Here is a 15,697-nt window from a genome sequence, read left to right as displayed (position 1 = left end):
CCAGTTGCAGCTGGGTTTAGCAGCCAGCACAGACACACAGAGCCCTTTATCTGGGGTTATATTTCAGCGTCCCAAAGTCTGGAGCCCTTGAAGTGCTGGTTGGGTACTCCTGCCTCCCTATTTGTACTCCCCTGCCCTGCCGGAGCCAGCTTTGCCTTCCCCTGCCCTGCTATCTCACAAAAACACTGTTACAAAACAAGCACAGGTCCCGGAGCTATGAACAGGTCTTTATTTGTTGAGGTTTCTTTTCTTTTTTTTTTTTTTCCCCCTTTCTTCCCTTTGAATGAAATTCCTGCCAGCTCTAAGAGAGGGAGAGAGAGAGGGGGAAAGAGTAGAAAGTTTAACTCCTCCCATTGGAGCGTCTCACGCCCCTGCCCAGCCCTTGAAACCCAATAACCAAGATCATTCAACAATGCCTTCCCTTCCCTGGCTGCATCCTTACCACACTCCGACCTGCCGGAGACACCCTGCCCGCTGCGTGCGAGGCAGCAGGATCGCTCCCCTCCACCCCGCTGAGCCCCGGGGCCGGAGCCAGCCGGTGGCACCTCGCACAGTCCCCACGGCTGCAGCCAAGGCGAGGATGGACAAGCTCTTCTTCTGGGGCATTCTTCTGGCCTCCTCTGCCCGCTTCCTGGCGGTGCCCGCGGAGCAAGGTGCTGCGCCCTCGTGCCCACCCCAGTGCCACTGCGAAGAGGATGGCATCATGCTCTCGGTGGATTGCTCCGAGCTGGGGCTTTCGGAGGTCCCTGCCAACCTGAGCCCTCTCACAGCTTACCTGTAAGTACAGCCCTCGCTGTTTCTTTTGCAACGCTTTCTCTGGACCCCGTCGTCAGCTGCAGCTTTCCTCTGGCTTGGAAGTTTGTGCCATATTTTCCTGAAATGAAATTTCCTCTGGAAATTAGAAACAAATCAAAACAACAGCAAAAAAGGCAGCTATTACTCCAGAACCTGCCAAGCTAAGCCAGCTCCCCCTCCTCCCTGCGCCCCTCTGCGAACGCTGTTTATATTGCGATGTTATGCATGCTTTGCTTCTTGATTACAGCGGATCAGAGGAGCTGATTTGCTGGGTAGATTTTGATTGTCTGAGAACATAATGGAGTATTTATACCGAGCAATTAGTGCAAACTGCTCTGGGATCCTTCTGTCAAACATTTCAATAGCTGTGATAACTCATGGCTTTTGGGGTTTTGGGTTGAGTTGGCCACCAGGAGTGTGCAAGTTGCCTCTTTAAAATGAATATTAAAGTCTTACAAGAGGTGTGGGGGCTTTGGTAGGTTGTTTGGGGTTTTTTTATTATTTTAAAAATTCTTAATTAGATATTAGGAAGAAATTCTTTCCTGTGGGGGTGGTGAGACACTGGAACAGGTTGCTCAGAGAAGCTGTGGCTGCCCCCTCCCTGGCAGTGTTCAAGGGCAGGTTGGATGGGGCTTGGAGCAACCTGGTCTGGTGGAAGGTGTCCCTGCCCATAGCAGGGGGGCTGGAACTAGATGATGTTTAAGGTCCCTTCCAATCCAAACCAGTCTGTGATTCTATGATGATCTGAATGTTTCCCATCCTTTCTGGTGTCAATACCCCAAAGGGTTAAACTACCCCAGGGACCGGTGGGTTCATTTCTAGCCCCAGAGATGGTCTCAGTGGTGCCATCTGACTAGTGATGAGTGAGAACATCCCCAGGGTGAGCAAGGGACTCTGTGGAAGGATCTCAGGGTTTGACCAAGAGAGGAAACACCCCTCTCAGGGAGACAAGTTGGCCCTGGCATGCATTGGGGAAGATGCTTGGTCTGCTCATTCACAGAAAGTGCTGCAGCCACCAGCTTCAGCTGTGCAGCAGGTAGGCTGGTAAGGACCTTGGCTTTCCCAGCTAGGGATGCAGCTAAGGCGCTGCCAAGGGGAGCTGTGGGTACCAGAATCATACAGGACAACTGGTAGCCCCCAAGCAGTGCTGGGGACGTTCGTTTTGTGCTCATCGTTCTGAGAGGGGGCTTGTGTCCAGGGGTGGCATACAGACCATGTTTATGGTTTTCTGGTGTTCCTGGATTGTTCTGAGATGCAGTTGCTCAACTGTTAAAGATAGGGTCCCTAACCCATTCAGGAAGGGCTTTGCAAAGCCAGGTTGAAGCTGCCACTGCTGGATAAGAGCTTCTCTGCTCATCCTGCTTGTCTGAGGAGCACATTGTGCCAACCATCAGATGGCCAGAGCTGTACTGGGTCAGCTGGGAAAGAAATATGACAGAAAAGGACGATTTTCACTGGAGAGCATGAAAGATGAGAGAGATGTGTAATGCAAGCTGTATTTCCCTGGGAGAGGGAACCACAGAGCACTTGTCAAATGAGTCGTGTCCTGTATAGAGCTATCCCCTCTGCACACACCTTGGGGTTAAGTTTGGGACCAAGTTGGGGGCCAGCTGCCTATAAGTGAAGTCACTACAGCTCTTGAGCATGTCTTGATGGAGGAGGTTAAAAACATGTGGGCTGTAAGCACGGGAGGCTGCAGAGCTTTGCAGCACTGATGCTACTGCGAGGACAAGCAGCAGCCCTGTCGGGCACCCACTCCACCTTCGCAGTCATCGCAAGACAGGGCACCCGCATGGGTGCCGACGCTGCAGAGAACGTGCTGCCCGTCATCTCTGCAGAGCTGTCCCTTGGGCTGGGAGCTGCAGGGAGCTCCACTGCATGAACCAAGGGACATCTCCATGTTAAATGGTTCTCATTGCCACATTTACCCTGACTGTGGTGGTCGGAGCAGGGACGCAGAGCCCTGGACTACGGATCCCTTGTGCATGGACCCCAGTGAGCGGGTGCTTAAACAGGCTCTTGGTGACTCCGCGGCTGCTTCTGGCTGAGGTCTGGATTTCGCTGGGACTTGTTTTTCAGGACAGCCACCGCTTCGGGAGCGTGTCCAGTCCTTTGGCCCCGGCTCCGCTCCCTCCGGGGGCTGCTGCACCGGCCGTCTTCGCTCGCACGGTGGCACCAGTGACGGCCGTTTGCCGGGGATGCGCCGGCGATGCCACCTCCCCAGCCCATCACCGTGCCTGGAGGGACCCTCCGGGGGAAAAATCGATGGGGTCGAGCCAGGGAGATGTTGGAGGGTCCCGAGTTTTTCTCTTCCCCTTAGGGCTGGACCTATTTGGGGAAAAACAGCACGTTTGCTGCCTATTAAACACTGCCGGTGAATTAACAAATAAGATGTAACAGAGGTAGGAAGGCAGGATGAAGTGGGAATTACTGGAGGAGGACTGCAGAGCTGGGTTTTCTCCCTGGTTCTCTCACTACCTTCTTGAGATACCTTCAGCAAGTCATGTAAGGTTAGTTTCTCTGTTACAAGGTGTGCAGTCAGGGCTGGTTTTTCAAAGCAAATCTGCATAAATTTTATAGAAAGTATGGATATTCGAGAAAGATCTAAGCTCTTCATGTAAATTCAGGCTTTCAATCCACGTTCAGATATGTAAAGAAGTGCCTGGATTTTTTTTTTTTTTTTGAGAGCTGCAAGTGCTGAAAAGCAAGCCCTGTAATGGCAATGAGGAGTGTGGAGTTGAAGGGCAGCTGCTCTTCCCAGCTCCTTTGCTCCATGCCCTGTCTTCTAAACAAATTACTGGTACTCCTTTCTGTAGAGAGCAGGACTTCTTCAGGTGCAAAATAAAGGATCCTCGTAATAACCTCTGATTAGACACTGCCTCACCACTAATGAGCTTGCAGTCATGCCCCATCCTGACAAAGCTGTGCCTCTGCCGTGCCTGTCTCTCTCCAAGAACCCTGTCCTTGCTCACTCTCGCACCTCACTGAACTTGAACCTGATCCCACCCATCTGCCATCTGGCCAGCAAGACTAGGGCAGGGATCGTCCCCCTGGACTCGGCACTGGTGAGGCCGCGTCTCGAATCCTGGGTGCAGTTTTGGGCCCCTCACTACAAGAATGACCTTGAGGTGCTGGAGCGAGTCCAGAGAAGGGCAACGAAGGTGGTGAAGGGTCTGGAGCACAAGTGTGATGAGGAGCGGCTGAGGGACCTGGTGGTGTTTAGTGTGGAGAAAAGGAGGCTGAGGGGAGACCTTCTCGCTCTCTACAACTGCCTGAAAGGAGAGTGTAGCAAGGTGGGGGTTGGTCTCTTCTCCCAGGTAACAAATGACAGGATGCGAGGAAATGGCCTCAAGTTACACCAGGGGAGGTTTAGATTGGAGATCAGGAACAATTTCTTCCCCAAAAGGGTTGTCAAGCACTGGAACAGGCTGCCCAGGGCAGTGGTGGAGTCCCCATCCCTGGAGGGATTTAAAAGCTGTGTATCACAGAATCACAGAATGTTCGGGATTGGAAGGGACCTCGAAAGATCATCTAGTCCAATCCCCCTGCCGGAGCAGGATTACCTAGACCATATCACACAGGAACGCGTCCAGGCGGGTTTTGAATGTCTCCAGAGAAGGAGACTCCACACCCTCTCTGGGCAGCCTGTTCCAGTGTTCGGTCACCCTCACCGTAAAGAAGTTTTTCCTCATATTTATGTGGAACCTCCTGTGTTCCAGCTTGCACCCATTGCCCCTTGTCCTGTCAAGGGATGTCACTGAGAAGAGCCTGGCACCATCCTCATGACACTTGCCCTTTACATATTTATAAACATTAATGAGGTCACCCCTCAGTCTCCTCTTCTCTAAGCTAAAGAGACCCAGCTCCCTCAGCCTCTCCTCATAAGGAAGATGTTCCACTCCCTTAATCATCCTCGTGGCTCTGCGCTGGACTCTCTCTAGCAGTTCCCTGTCCTTCTTGAACTGAGGGGCCCAGAACTGGACACAATATTCCAGATGCGGCCTCACCGTGTAGATGTGGTGCTGAGGGACATGGGTTAGTGGTGGCCTTGGCAGTGCTGGGTTAATGGTTGGACTCGGTGATCTTAAAGGCCTTTTCCAAACAAAATGATTCTGTGACTCTACGATTCTATCCAAACCCCAGCTTTTCCAATGGAGGCATCATTGCTGAGCTTGCAGCTGTGGTCAGGGAGATGGCAGAGAAGCAAGTCACCTCTTCCCAGGGGCGCCTCTCCAGCAGGCACTTAGATACACTGGTGTCTTGTTGGTGGCCCTGGAGAGAGCCCAGGCAGCCAGCTCAGCTGGGGTTTGTCTGTGTTAAGTGACAGGTCCCTGCTCTCTGCATTGCTCCTGCAGGCAGCCTGAACTCGATCAGGGCACATGCTGGCTCTAACAGCCCATTTCTCTGGAGCAGCACAGACCGTCCTGCCTGGCTCATCACACGGGGGCTGGCACAGAGCTTCTTAGTGCATGATATATTTGGGGGGGTGAACTGTGCCTTAGAGTCCAGACATGAAACACTAAAGGTCAGCAGACCTTCTCCTATTTAGCTACGTCCAGAGACCCTAGGGTCTATATCAACCCAAAAGAGCTCAGTAGATTTAACCTTTAGCAGTAAGTCCTGACAGCAGTGTGCCAAATACCACGTCTCTCTCTTCCATGGCCAGCACCATATGTAGGAGAGTTGCTTTTGGGGCTGGCAACAGAGATGGGCTGGCAACAGAGATGGGCTGGAGATGACGCAGGGTCTCTGGAGAGGACAGCAGCAAGCTGAGAGTACAGAAGGAGATGAGCTGCAAAGGGGAAGGTTCGTGTGCAGCAGAGAGGAGACTGCGCAAAGGGGCGTGGAGGAGGACGGGAAAATGGGGAGAGCTGCTTGATATGTTGCTGGTGCCTGCCAGGTCCCTCCTAGGGACACGCTGGCCTGTCCAACCATAGCTGGCAGGAAATGGGCTCAAAGTAATGGAGTGCCTGTACTCAGCAGAGGACACCCTCAGCAGTACCCACAGATGGAAAGGTGACAGCAGTAGCATCATGGTCACACATTCAGGTCAGCTGGCCAGACAGCACACACATGCCCTGGCCAACCTGCACATGTGTAAGTTGGAAATTACACACCTTGCAGTGTCTTATCCCCATCCTGGACTAAGGGGACACAGGGAGGAATTGGAAGGATTGCCCAGAATCATAAAATATCTTAGGCAGGAAGACAGATCTGGAGGTCTCTGATCCACACTCCTGCTCAAAACAGGTCAAGCTCAGGTTGGTCAGGACCTTTTCCAGTAGGGTTTTGAGTATCTCTAAGGTTCCCTCACCCTTTTCCCATTTTTGATCAACCTCATGGGAAGTGTTTTTCTCAATATCTAATTGCAGTTCCCCATGTTCCAGCTTGTGCCCATTACCTCTCATCTTTCACCCGCACAACTCCCAGAAGAGTCTGGCTTGATCTTCTCTACACCCTCCTAGCCAGCAGTTAAAGACAACAATAACATTCCTCCATTTCTCCTCTTGTGAAGACTGATCAGTGTATGAGCAGTGCATGGAACACAGGTGGAGCAGGGAGTATTGCGATGTGGGAGAGGAGAGCATGTAGGGTAACGGAGACACCGCAGTAGAAGTCATAAGGATGAAGGACACAAACCTGTAGGATACCAGACATTGGTAGCACCATGGCTCAAAGCTCAGCTGGAGGAGCCAACCCCCACTTCCTCAGGGTCCCAGGTCCCCACAGCACCATGAAGGGGTTAGGCTCTACCCCTGCTCTGTGTCCCATCCCCAGAAGCATTAGTGACCACCGTGTCCTTGTCCCAGGCCCCATGCACACCTTGCAGTGAAGCCAGGCAGCCGCTGCACAGCTCACTGCGTGCAATGCTGTTGCTCTATCCTGGAAAGCCAGCAAAGACCTGGGGCACAAGGCAGGTGGTGAGGCTGTCCAGCTGCTGCTGTCACAGCAGGATTCGGGGGAAGAAAGAGCAGCAGAGATTCTGGCTGCTCCCAGGTATCACCAGGCATCTCAGGAGACTGCCCAGACAGAAAGCTTCTCACTCCCCACGCAGTTTCCGTTGAGGTGAATGGGATCAGGAGCTCTCAGGGCTGTTCTCACCAGGCAGAGACATTTTGAGACATTGCCTGGAATTTAGCATCCCATTGGGAGTCCGGGGGCCCCACATCACCCCATGCTTTCCTCTGAGCTATCCTCTGGGATCAAGTGCCACGTGGACCCGTGATGGGGATCCGCAGGAAGCAGGGATGCTCTGACATGAAGCCAGGCAGACACTTCCCTGGTCACACAATGCTGCATCCAGTGCAGGGAAGGAGTGAGTGGAAGATGCCCCTTTCTTGATATTTGCACTTTCTAAGCACCCACAAAACTCTGGGTAGGTGAGGCAGCAGGGTATGAAGGCTGACTACAGAGCTGCAGCTGATGCCTGGAGCAAGACAAGCAGCAATGCTGAGGGCAACTCCCCTCAGCCCTAAACCCTCCCTAACTGTCTGCCCCAGAGTCTGCCCCTCTGCAGCGCCCACCTTGGGAAAAAGGAGAACAGCCCCCACCACAGCCCCCCTAAGATGGGAAGCACCCCAAGAGCCACCAGAGGAGCCAGGACACCAGCAAAGGGACAGGACTGGTGGCTGACCCGTAGGAGCCTGGGCAGGCATTGCAGCTGTGGGGAGGGGTGTTGGGGTTGAAGGGATGGCTGGGCTTGCAGCAGGCTGACAAGGACATGGGATCTCCTGCAGGGATGACAGGGACCTCTGTGTGCCTTTGGGTATTAGGTGACAGTGACACACCCTGGGGAGGCAGAGGGAGCGGCCAAAAAAGCAGAGAGCACAAAATCCCAATGCAAGGTGTAAATTAAGTCCTTCCTGGGGGACATCCCTGTTCTCTTGCCCCAGGTAATTTTACAAAGACCGGTGAGTCACCATGCAGCGGCTGATGCTTGCCCAGTGCCAGGGCCCTTCCACAGCTCCTTCCTCGTGCCATGGTCACCACAGGAGCCCCAGCATTGCACCAGAACCCATCCAAACACACCACAAAGTTGTAAACTCACCCCAAAGAGCTCCCAGACCCTTCAATTTCTCAAGCCATGAGAGAGCACAGGATTTCCAAAGCCACCCCCAGGTTCTGATGGCCAGACTGATGCACTAAGGGCTGTCTCTCTGCTTGATCTTCTGCCCTGCTGGAAGACTAATGGGAGATGCAGCTCCTGCCCTGTACAGCCAGAAGCCCACAGTCTCACCCTCAGAAATGCCCAGCATGCCTGGGAGAACGGCAGCCATAGCAGGAGCAAAGGGAAACATTTATGAGCCTGGGGTCCCAGATGTGGCAGATGAGGCTGGTGAGAGGCATTAGAAGAGCTGAGCTCTGACACACATTCTGCAGTGGGTTCATGGGTTTTCATTCACCATTTAAAAGCTTTGAGGCACTTTTTTTTTTCCACCCCTAAAATATTAGAGGTAACGAGAGTTTCCCACCTTCAGGGATTTGGTTTCCTCCAAAGTGGCCCTACAAAGACCATCCACAGGACCTGCTGACTCCATACAGGCACTCCACAAAGACACAAGCGTGTTCTGCATCCTTATGGCATCCTTGCCAGCAGGATTTCAATGGGGCTTTAAGGTCAGGCCACCTGTGTTCAACTCCAATTACCCAGCACCCCAGTTACCACCTCAGGGTCTCCTGTGGCTGATGGTGGCTTTTTGCTGGCATGTTGCAATGAAGATCCCATGGGGGAGCATCTCCCAGCATTAATGAACACCGACACTTTGGGATACCCAAGTAGGCTGGGCCAAAGCAAGATCTGCCTGAGTCCCAGGTATCAGGGAGAGCAGCAGTAACGTGCTGAACCCTACAGTGAGCAGACAAAGTAGCGGTGAGGGAGCCAGTGTTTGGGGGGGATTGACGGTGCTCAGAGCAAAGCCAGAACTGCAGGACCACTAATAGTGAGGTCAGTCCTGGAGCTGACTGAAGAGCGCATTTGGTGGGCTGATTTTCCAAGCAATACCTCATTTCACTGAGAAGTAAAAGCTTAATGAAAATGGATGGGTGTTCATGGGACTGAGAATGGGAGAAATGTAGTAACAAGTTGAATCAAGAGAGGTTATTTCAATGTTTTCGCTTCACAATGGCTTTTTAAAAAGAAGTTTCTATTTACATATTTTCACCTGCTAGTATTACATTTACCTGTAGGCAATTTAATATTCACATTGCAGGACTCCAAAACTATCAAAGCAAAGCATCTTGATGTTTCTAAAACACAATATATTGAATTTTTTTTGTTCTATACTAAATATTGACATGTTGGCTCTTTGTTCTGGGTTCAAGGGAAAGGAAGTGTTGAAGTCATAGAATCGTAGAATGGTTTGGGTTGGAAGGGACCTTAAAGATCATCTATTTCCAACCCCCTGCCACGGGCAGGGACACCTTCCACCAGACCAGGTTGCTCCAAGCCCCATCCAACCTGGCCTTGAACACTGCCAGGGAGGGGGCAGCCACAGCTTCTCTGGGCAACCTGGGCCAGTGTCTCACCACCCTCACAGCAAAGAATTTCTTCCTAATACCTAATCCAAATCTCCCCTCTTTGAATTTCCAACAAGGCGAAACTTTCAGGTTCATGACAGTTCTTCCTATCTCCTCCTGCCTCATCATCTTCCAGCCCCCTTCTCTGCCATAAGCTCTGCTCCCTTTTACCTTTGATATCATGAGATAGAAACTCTCTGGGTCCAGCAGTGTTTTGCTTTACTTGGCTGCTGCTATCGCAGTGTGGGTGCTGTTGGGTTTCATGGGATGCTGTGTTCTCTGGAGAGCAGCTGCTCCATGAACAAGAGTTGCAGCTCCCAGGTGCTTCCAGCTACAAGAAGCAGTGCTGCAGGTGATGAGGCAAAGTGCTGTGGCTTTAGTACCCCAGGTCATGGCTGAGACCTTCCCAAGACTTCAGTTCAAAGGGAAAGTGGCATCCTTTGCAGGGCGGTTTGGAAGTGGCAGCAGGGCATCTGGGGTGCTGGATGTGAGCAGATGTCCACTTCTTGGTGGGGCATTGTGTGAGCAGGGCTGATGGAGGTGGGACACACGATCTACCCCATCCCAAAGGCAACAACCAGTGCCCAGGTCTCTCTGCGGGAGAGGGAGCAGCCAGACCTTCACTGCACTTGCTTCACAGCTGGCAGTGAGCACTGCGTTCCCTGGCAAGAAGGGAGCAGGTGTATGGACGGGGAGTGTGGTGGGGAAGGCAGCACAGCGGAATGGTTAGAGCAAATGTGCACAGGGATGGGGCTGTGCTCCAGGGTGGATAACCCCGTATGACTGCCAGCAAGCCTCCTCCCTCCTTCTTCACTCTGCAAACTGCAACCAGGGCAGCTTGGTTGGGATGGAGGCGACCAGTCCCTCCCGCTGGCGCTTTGAGAGATGCCCCACTCCTGGTCCCATCCATCGGAGTGAGCGATGCTGGGCGGCAGCAGGCACGCTGTGTCCACATGCTCCCTTCCAGCTGGCACCAGTGCAGGGACCCTGGGTGGGAGGGAGCTGCTGCTCGCCGGCCACATGCTCTGGACTTCAGCTGCAGCAGGCTGGTCCTTGCTCACATCCCATCCCACTTTGCCTTCCCACCGTGCCTGGGAACGCCGGCCACAGCAGAGCCCGGCTTTCTGCAACGTCATGCACTTCCACTGCAAACACCTTCCTCCATCCTTCCCCCTCTCCTCCTTGCCTGCCCTCCAGGCTAAGCAATATGCCACAGCCTCCCCTCTCTCCCTCCCTTCCTTGAAGAATAAGCTCATAAATCTGCCTGGGGCAATGAAAACACTGAGCTCATGGCCCTTAGATCTGTGCGGGAGGAGCTCTAGCTGGCGATTAAAGGAGTTTAAGGTTTTCTTTGAAAAGCTCTTTGATTCTGGCAGAGGCTCCAGTGCCAAAAGGCAGCAATGGAGCTGCGAGTGCCTCTCCCTCTCTGCACCTGCCTGGGTCAGGGAGCAGCAGGAGGGTGGAGGAGGGAAAGGGAAGCACGGCACTTCCCAGCTCACTGCCGTGGGGGCTGAGGGACCCCCATCACTCCGTCTTGGCGGGGAGCACTCTCTGCCAACAGCAGGACAGTGGGTGCTGCTGCCTTTGAGCCCAGACACTTCAGCCAGGGTGCCAAAATGCATCCACTGCTGTGGAACAAGCTGCTCCCCCAGGTCCTTCTTTGGAGGAGCTGGGCTGAGTCTCAGCAATCCAGCCGCCCGTGGGACAGACGGACGCTCCTCCTCATGGCTGCTCTGTGACAGAGGGACTCTGCTCCTTGGGGACCCTGAAACAGGAACACGAGCCACTTTCTTGCACCACAGGGAAATAGCTCTGTGTGGGGAAAGGGGCTCCGAGGACAGCCCAGTGCTGAGCTCCCTGCAGCAGCACAGGGTCCTGCCTGGGTGCCAGGGAGCCAGGAGAGGCTGTGGAGAGCCAGGTAGGAGCTGGGACCAGGGCAGGGATCACAGCAGCAGTGCTCTGAAAAGTTGTGGGAAGGGGTAGGGGAGGACTGTCAGGACTGGGAGGAGCCTGAGGACTTGGAGAAGGACTTCAGTTTGGTAGGAGCTGAAGAGAGATCAGGAACAACCTCACAAAGAAAAGCAGGACCAAGCACAAGCATCTAGTGTTGCAGCCAAGTCAAAGCAGAGCCAGGCTCCACCCTGAGTAGAGGTAGGAGCTGTGCCAGTGGTGGGGAGCAAGGGGAGGACACAGTGAAGCTCAGGTGGTGCCTCCAGTCTTGCAGGGATGCGTCAGTGATCCAGGAAGGGGTAATGCAAAACCTTTCCCGGATCCACCAGCACAGGCTTTGCTGACAGTGCTGGAGGAGGGCAGCTCTCCAGTCTCCTCCCCTCCATGGGATGACAGAGGATTCTCCTGAGGTATCAGCAGCTCTCCGTCTCCATTTGCCTTGTTTGCAGTCCTTCCTGTAGCTGTTTAAACCTTTTTTAAGGATTTGGAAATGAAAAGCAGCCCCCATGGGAGTGGAGCGAGTCGGACACACCTGTAAGGGTAGGACCTGCTCAGGGGACCTGCTGTCTCTTCTTGTGAGCAGCCACAGGTCCCACTACAAAGAGACCCTAGGGAGACAGGATAGTTTCCAGCACTGAACATCCCCATGAGGCACAAATTAGTGACAATCCCCTCCCTTCAAAGGGAAGGTGAAACCCAAGCACCGCACATCATCCCGTCAGGGCTGTGCGTGCCACGGTGGGAACTGCAGGGGTGGAAGGGGCACAGAAACGTGGTCTCCTCTGCCGAGTAAGGGGTGGGAGAGCAAGGGGGTGCACTGATGGGGGCAGGCAGGGCTGTGGGGGGGATGCCCCACACACGTGTTGAAAGGGTTTGTAACGTAACGCTGAGCCCTGCAGACCACCAACCCCCGGGACATTCCCCCTGCCCGGTGCCACCTCCCAGCACTGTCGGTGCCTTGTGCATGGAGCAATGAGTTGAGCCAAGGCCACAGCAGCTGCTGGCAGCATGACAGTGTGGCCAGTCACCAGGGACCTCAGGGACCTGCAGGATCTGAAGGCACAAGTCACCTTCCCGAGGAGGTTATCTGGTGTAGGGATGACTCTGGATGCAATTGCATTTTGCAACTTCAAGAGAATTCCCAGTTCTGGGTCTTTCTTAACCTTAGTAAAGCAAATCTTCATCTTTGCATGCATGAAACCAGCAGGAAAGGCATTTACACTTTTAGACAGAAATTCATCTTCTGTCTTTCCCAGAGAACACAAGAAGACATTCTGGTTGCAGGGATCAATCTCTGCAATTTTGCTTTACCCCTGTTTCTTCAGCTGCACACCTGGCAGTGTCCCCACCAGCTTCCCACTACCTGGGAGCTGAGAAGGGCAGTGGGTGTGTGAGCATTTCATTGACTTCCCAGGCAGCACTCTGAGTCAGTCTGACTACGGACACGAAAACAGTGCTCCTGCTGCTGCTCAGTCAGCATCTCCCAAGGGAAGAACAAGGTGCAGAGCCATGTCGCTGCACTGTAAGGCTTTCTTCTCCCTGTACGTAGGGGCGTGGGAGTTGTCAGATGTCCCAAGCTGTTGTCCCAAGGCTCTGTCCCCAGGCTGGGAGGTCGCCTGCCTGAGCAGCATATGCCCCGGGTACCAAAGGACAGAGACATACCTTTAGGGTCAAGTGTGTTGTATTTGCAGAACCAAAGGTATGACAACCAAGACAGGACTTTGATTATGGGTGCAAATAAGACTTTTATTGTTGCACTAATTTTCTGTGGCAATGAGTTCCACAGATTAATGAGGTGCCTGTTGCACAGAGAGGTTTTAAATGTGCTCTGGCAACAGCATGTGGGGCTTTGCTGAGCACAGGGGCAGCCTTGCTCTCCCTGCTGTCTTTAACTTCTCTTCAGCTCAGGGCCAAACCAGCAGGTTCTTGGGCCAAACCAGCAGGTTCTTGCGCTGCAGGTTGCGTTTGCAGCTGCAGTCCTGCACAGGGAAGTGCCTGTCGGTTAAGGTGTTGTTGTGCTTTCATGTGGTGTAAGACAGCGCAAGATTTATTAGTGACAAAAGCATGAATGCTGGAAGCCTTGATTTATTGAAGAAGGGGGAGAGGAAACTTGTTGCAGCCCATGCTGGTTAGTGTGGTGTGTCAGAGCTGAGCTAGCACGTGCTGTGAAAACTGCCCAGCTCCTCCATGAGGTGCTCTGGCTCGTCTGGGGATACCATGAGGTAGACCCACTCCTTTTCCAGGGGGTGACTTTCCACTGACCGTGCCCAGGTGGCCAAGAAGGCCAATGGCATCCTGGCCTCTATTAGGAATAGTGTAGCCAGCCGGTCTAGGGAAGTGATCGTCCCTCTCTACTCGGCACTGGTGAGGCCGCATCTTGAGTACTGTGTTCAGTTCTGGGCCCCGCACTTCAAGAAAGATGTTGAGGTGTTGGAGCGAGTCCAGAGGAGGGCGACCAAGCTGGTGAAGGGTCTGGAGGGTCTGAGCTACGAGGAACGGCTGAGGGAGCTGGGGTTGTTTAGCCTGGAGAAGAGGAGGCTCCGAGGTGACCTTATTGCAGTCTACACCTACCTGAAGGGAGGTTGTAGTGAAGTGGGAGTCGGCCTCTTCTCCCGGGCAACTAGCGATAGGACAAGAGGGCACAGCCTCAAGCTTCGCCAGGGGAGGTTCAGGTTGGACATAAGGAAGAATTTCTTTACAGAAAGGGTCATTAGACATTGGAAGGGGCTACCCAGGGAGGTGGTGGAGTCACCATCTCTGGATGTGTTTAAGAAAAGACTGGACATGGCACTTAGTGCCCTGGTCTAGTTGACAGGGTGGTGTAGGGGCAGCGGTTGGACTCGATGATCCCTGACGTCTCTTCCAACCTGGTTGATTCTGTGTGATTCTGTGTGTGTGTGTGATCTTGCAGATGCTTTGAGGGAAGGGCTTCTCCTACATGGAGGGACACAAAGACTCAGACTTCTGGGAGCAGACATGCCCCATGAGCTTTGGCTCCCTTGTATGGTAGAGCTCGGCATGAGAAACCTGGACTGTTTTCTAGCTCTGTCCCAACCTTATGGTTACCCCAAACAAGTCTTCTCCTTTTCCTGTGCCTCAGTTTCCCTATCTTTAAAGGACCACTAATAAACCCTTCTCTAATGTGCTTTGAGATCAACTGATTAAAACAGTACTATAGAAGAGTTGGAGACTCAGGACTTTTCAGCCACATGTCTGGACCTCTCGAGCTAAAATACCTTTTAAAAGTTTATTAAAAAATTCTTGAGCTTTATATCTGTTCAGCCACAACATGAAAAAAGGCAACACTGAACTCTTAAGTTTGTAGCCTGCCTTTCATGTCCACTGACCTCATCTCTCCTTGCTTACGGATGCAGCCACAAATCAGTGCAGCTACTGAAATACTCCTCCAGAGCCGCATCCAGCAGCTGTTTAAAAGCTCGTGGGCAGCACGGGCGAACTCCGTAGAGGAAGTAAACCCAGCTGGTGAACTGCAGCTTGGCCAGAGCTTCTGTAAACCCCAGTTCTTTAATCTAATCTGTTTTCTACAGGAAGCTACCTTGGTTTCAGCATACTTCTTCCTGAACGTATGGGGGTAAATAACAGCTATTTCAGCTCTTTGGCTAAAACAAAAAAAAAGGAGGGGAAAGATTGGCTTGGATTAAACAAATAAATTTTTTTTCAGGTTTCCCGTGCAATTAAAACTAAACCAAACCAAAACAAAACATGTTTGCTCTGGGTATCCCTGAGACATTTTGCTTTGACCCAAAAAAGAATACTTTCATTTTTGAGTTACTTGAAAATCTTTAAAGTCTTTTAAAAAAAAAAGATCTTATAATGAAATGTTCCACCAGCTCCCCCTCTTCTTTTTCAGTGGAGCATAATTTTTCTGTGAATTTTCTTTTGACTGAAGTGCTGTGGGTTCTGCCTGACCTGGAAAGTCACCCAGCTGAGCTTGTGCCGTCACTTGTTTTTGCTTTCAACACTGTTTCCGTCTTTTCGCCTCCCACTGTACAGACACACGGGTCTCACGGGAGCACCATCCTCATCCCAGGGCTGCGCTGACTTTCCAGGGAGACTAGAGAGTGGCTGGGAGAGGGGAGGAAAGAATCCACGAAGGCTTCTTTTGACTTTAGAGAGCTCCTCTGGCTCTCTTCACTATCTCTGGCTACTGCCAAGGCATCTTCAAAACACCTTTGAAACATCTCCAGCACGTTGGGCACCGTGACTGGGCTGGAGGGGAAATCCACATTCCCTTTGAAGTCTGGATACTTGAGCAGTCTTAGAATTATAGGGCTGTAATATACAGGAATGTGTGGGGCTGTAATTGTGACTTAGATCCTTGGATGAAAGGTGCTATGTACATACAAAAGGTATTATTATTATTGCTATTATTATTGCTATTATTATTACTATTATTATTATTATAGGGCTGCAA

General features: G+C 52.4%; 1 protein-coding gene across 1 annotated transcript in view; it reads left to right on the top strand.

The window, feature by feature from the left end:
• The first annotated feature begins 412 nt into the window (after positions 1-412).
• The window catches only part of LGR6 (leucine rich repeat containing G protein-coupled receptor 6), a 149,525-nt gene continuing 134,240 nt past the window's right edge, over positions 413-15,697 (top strand). Inside the window, exon 1 of the mRNA XM_068419489.1 lies at positions 413-777. Coding sequence (XP_068275590.1) covers positions 413-777 — 365 coding nt within the window. The remainder of the gene's footprint in view (positions 778-15,697) is intronic.

This window comes from Nyctibius grandis, chromosome 27, assembly GCF_013368605.1.
Source record: "Nyctibius grandis isolate bNycGra1 chromosome 27, bNycGra1.pri, whole genome shotgun sequence".
NCBI classification, from domain to species: domain Eukaryota; kingdom Metazoa; phylum Chordata; class Aves; order Nyctibiiformes; family Nyctibiidae; genus Nyctibius; species Nyctibius grandis.
This window is presented reverse-complemented; position numbering and strand designations above follow the sequence as displayed.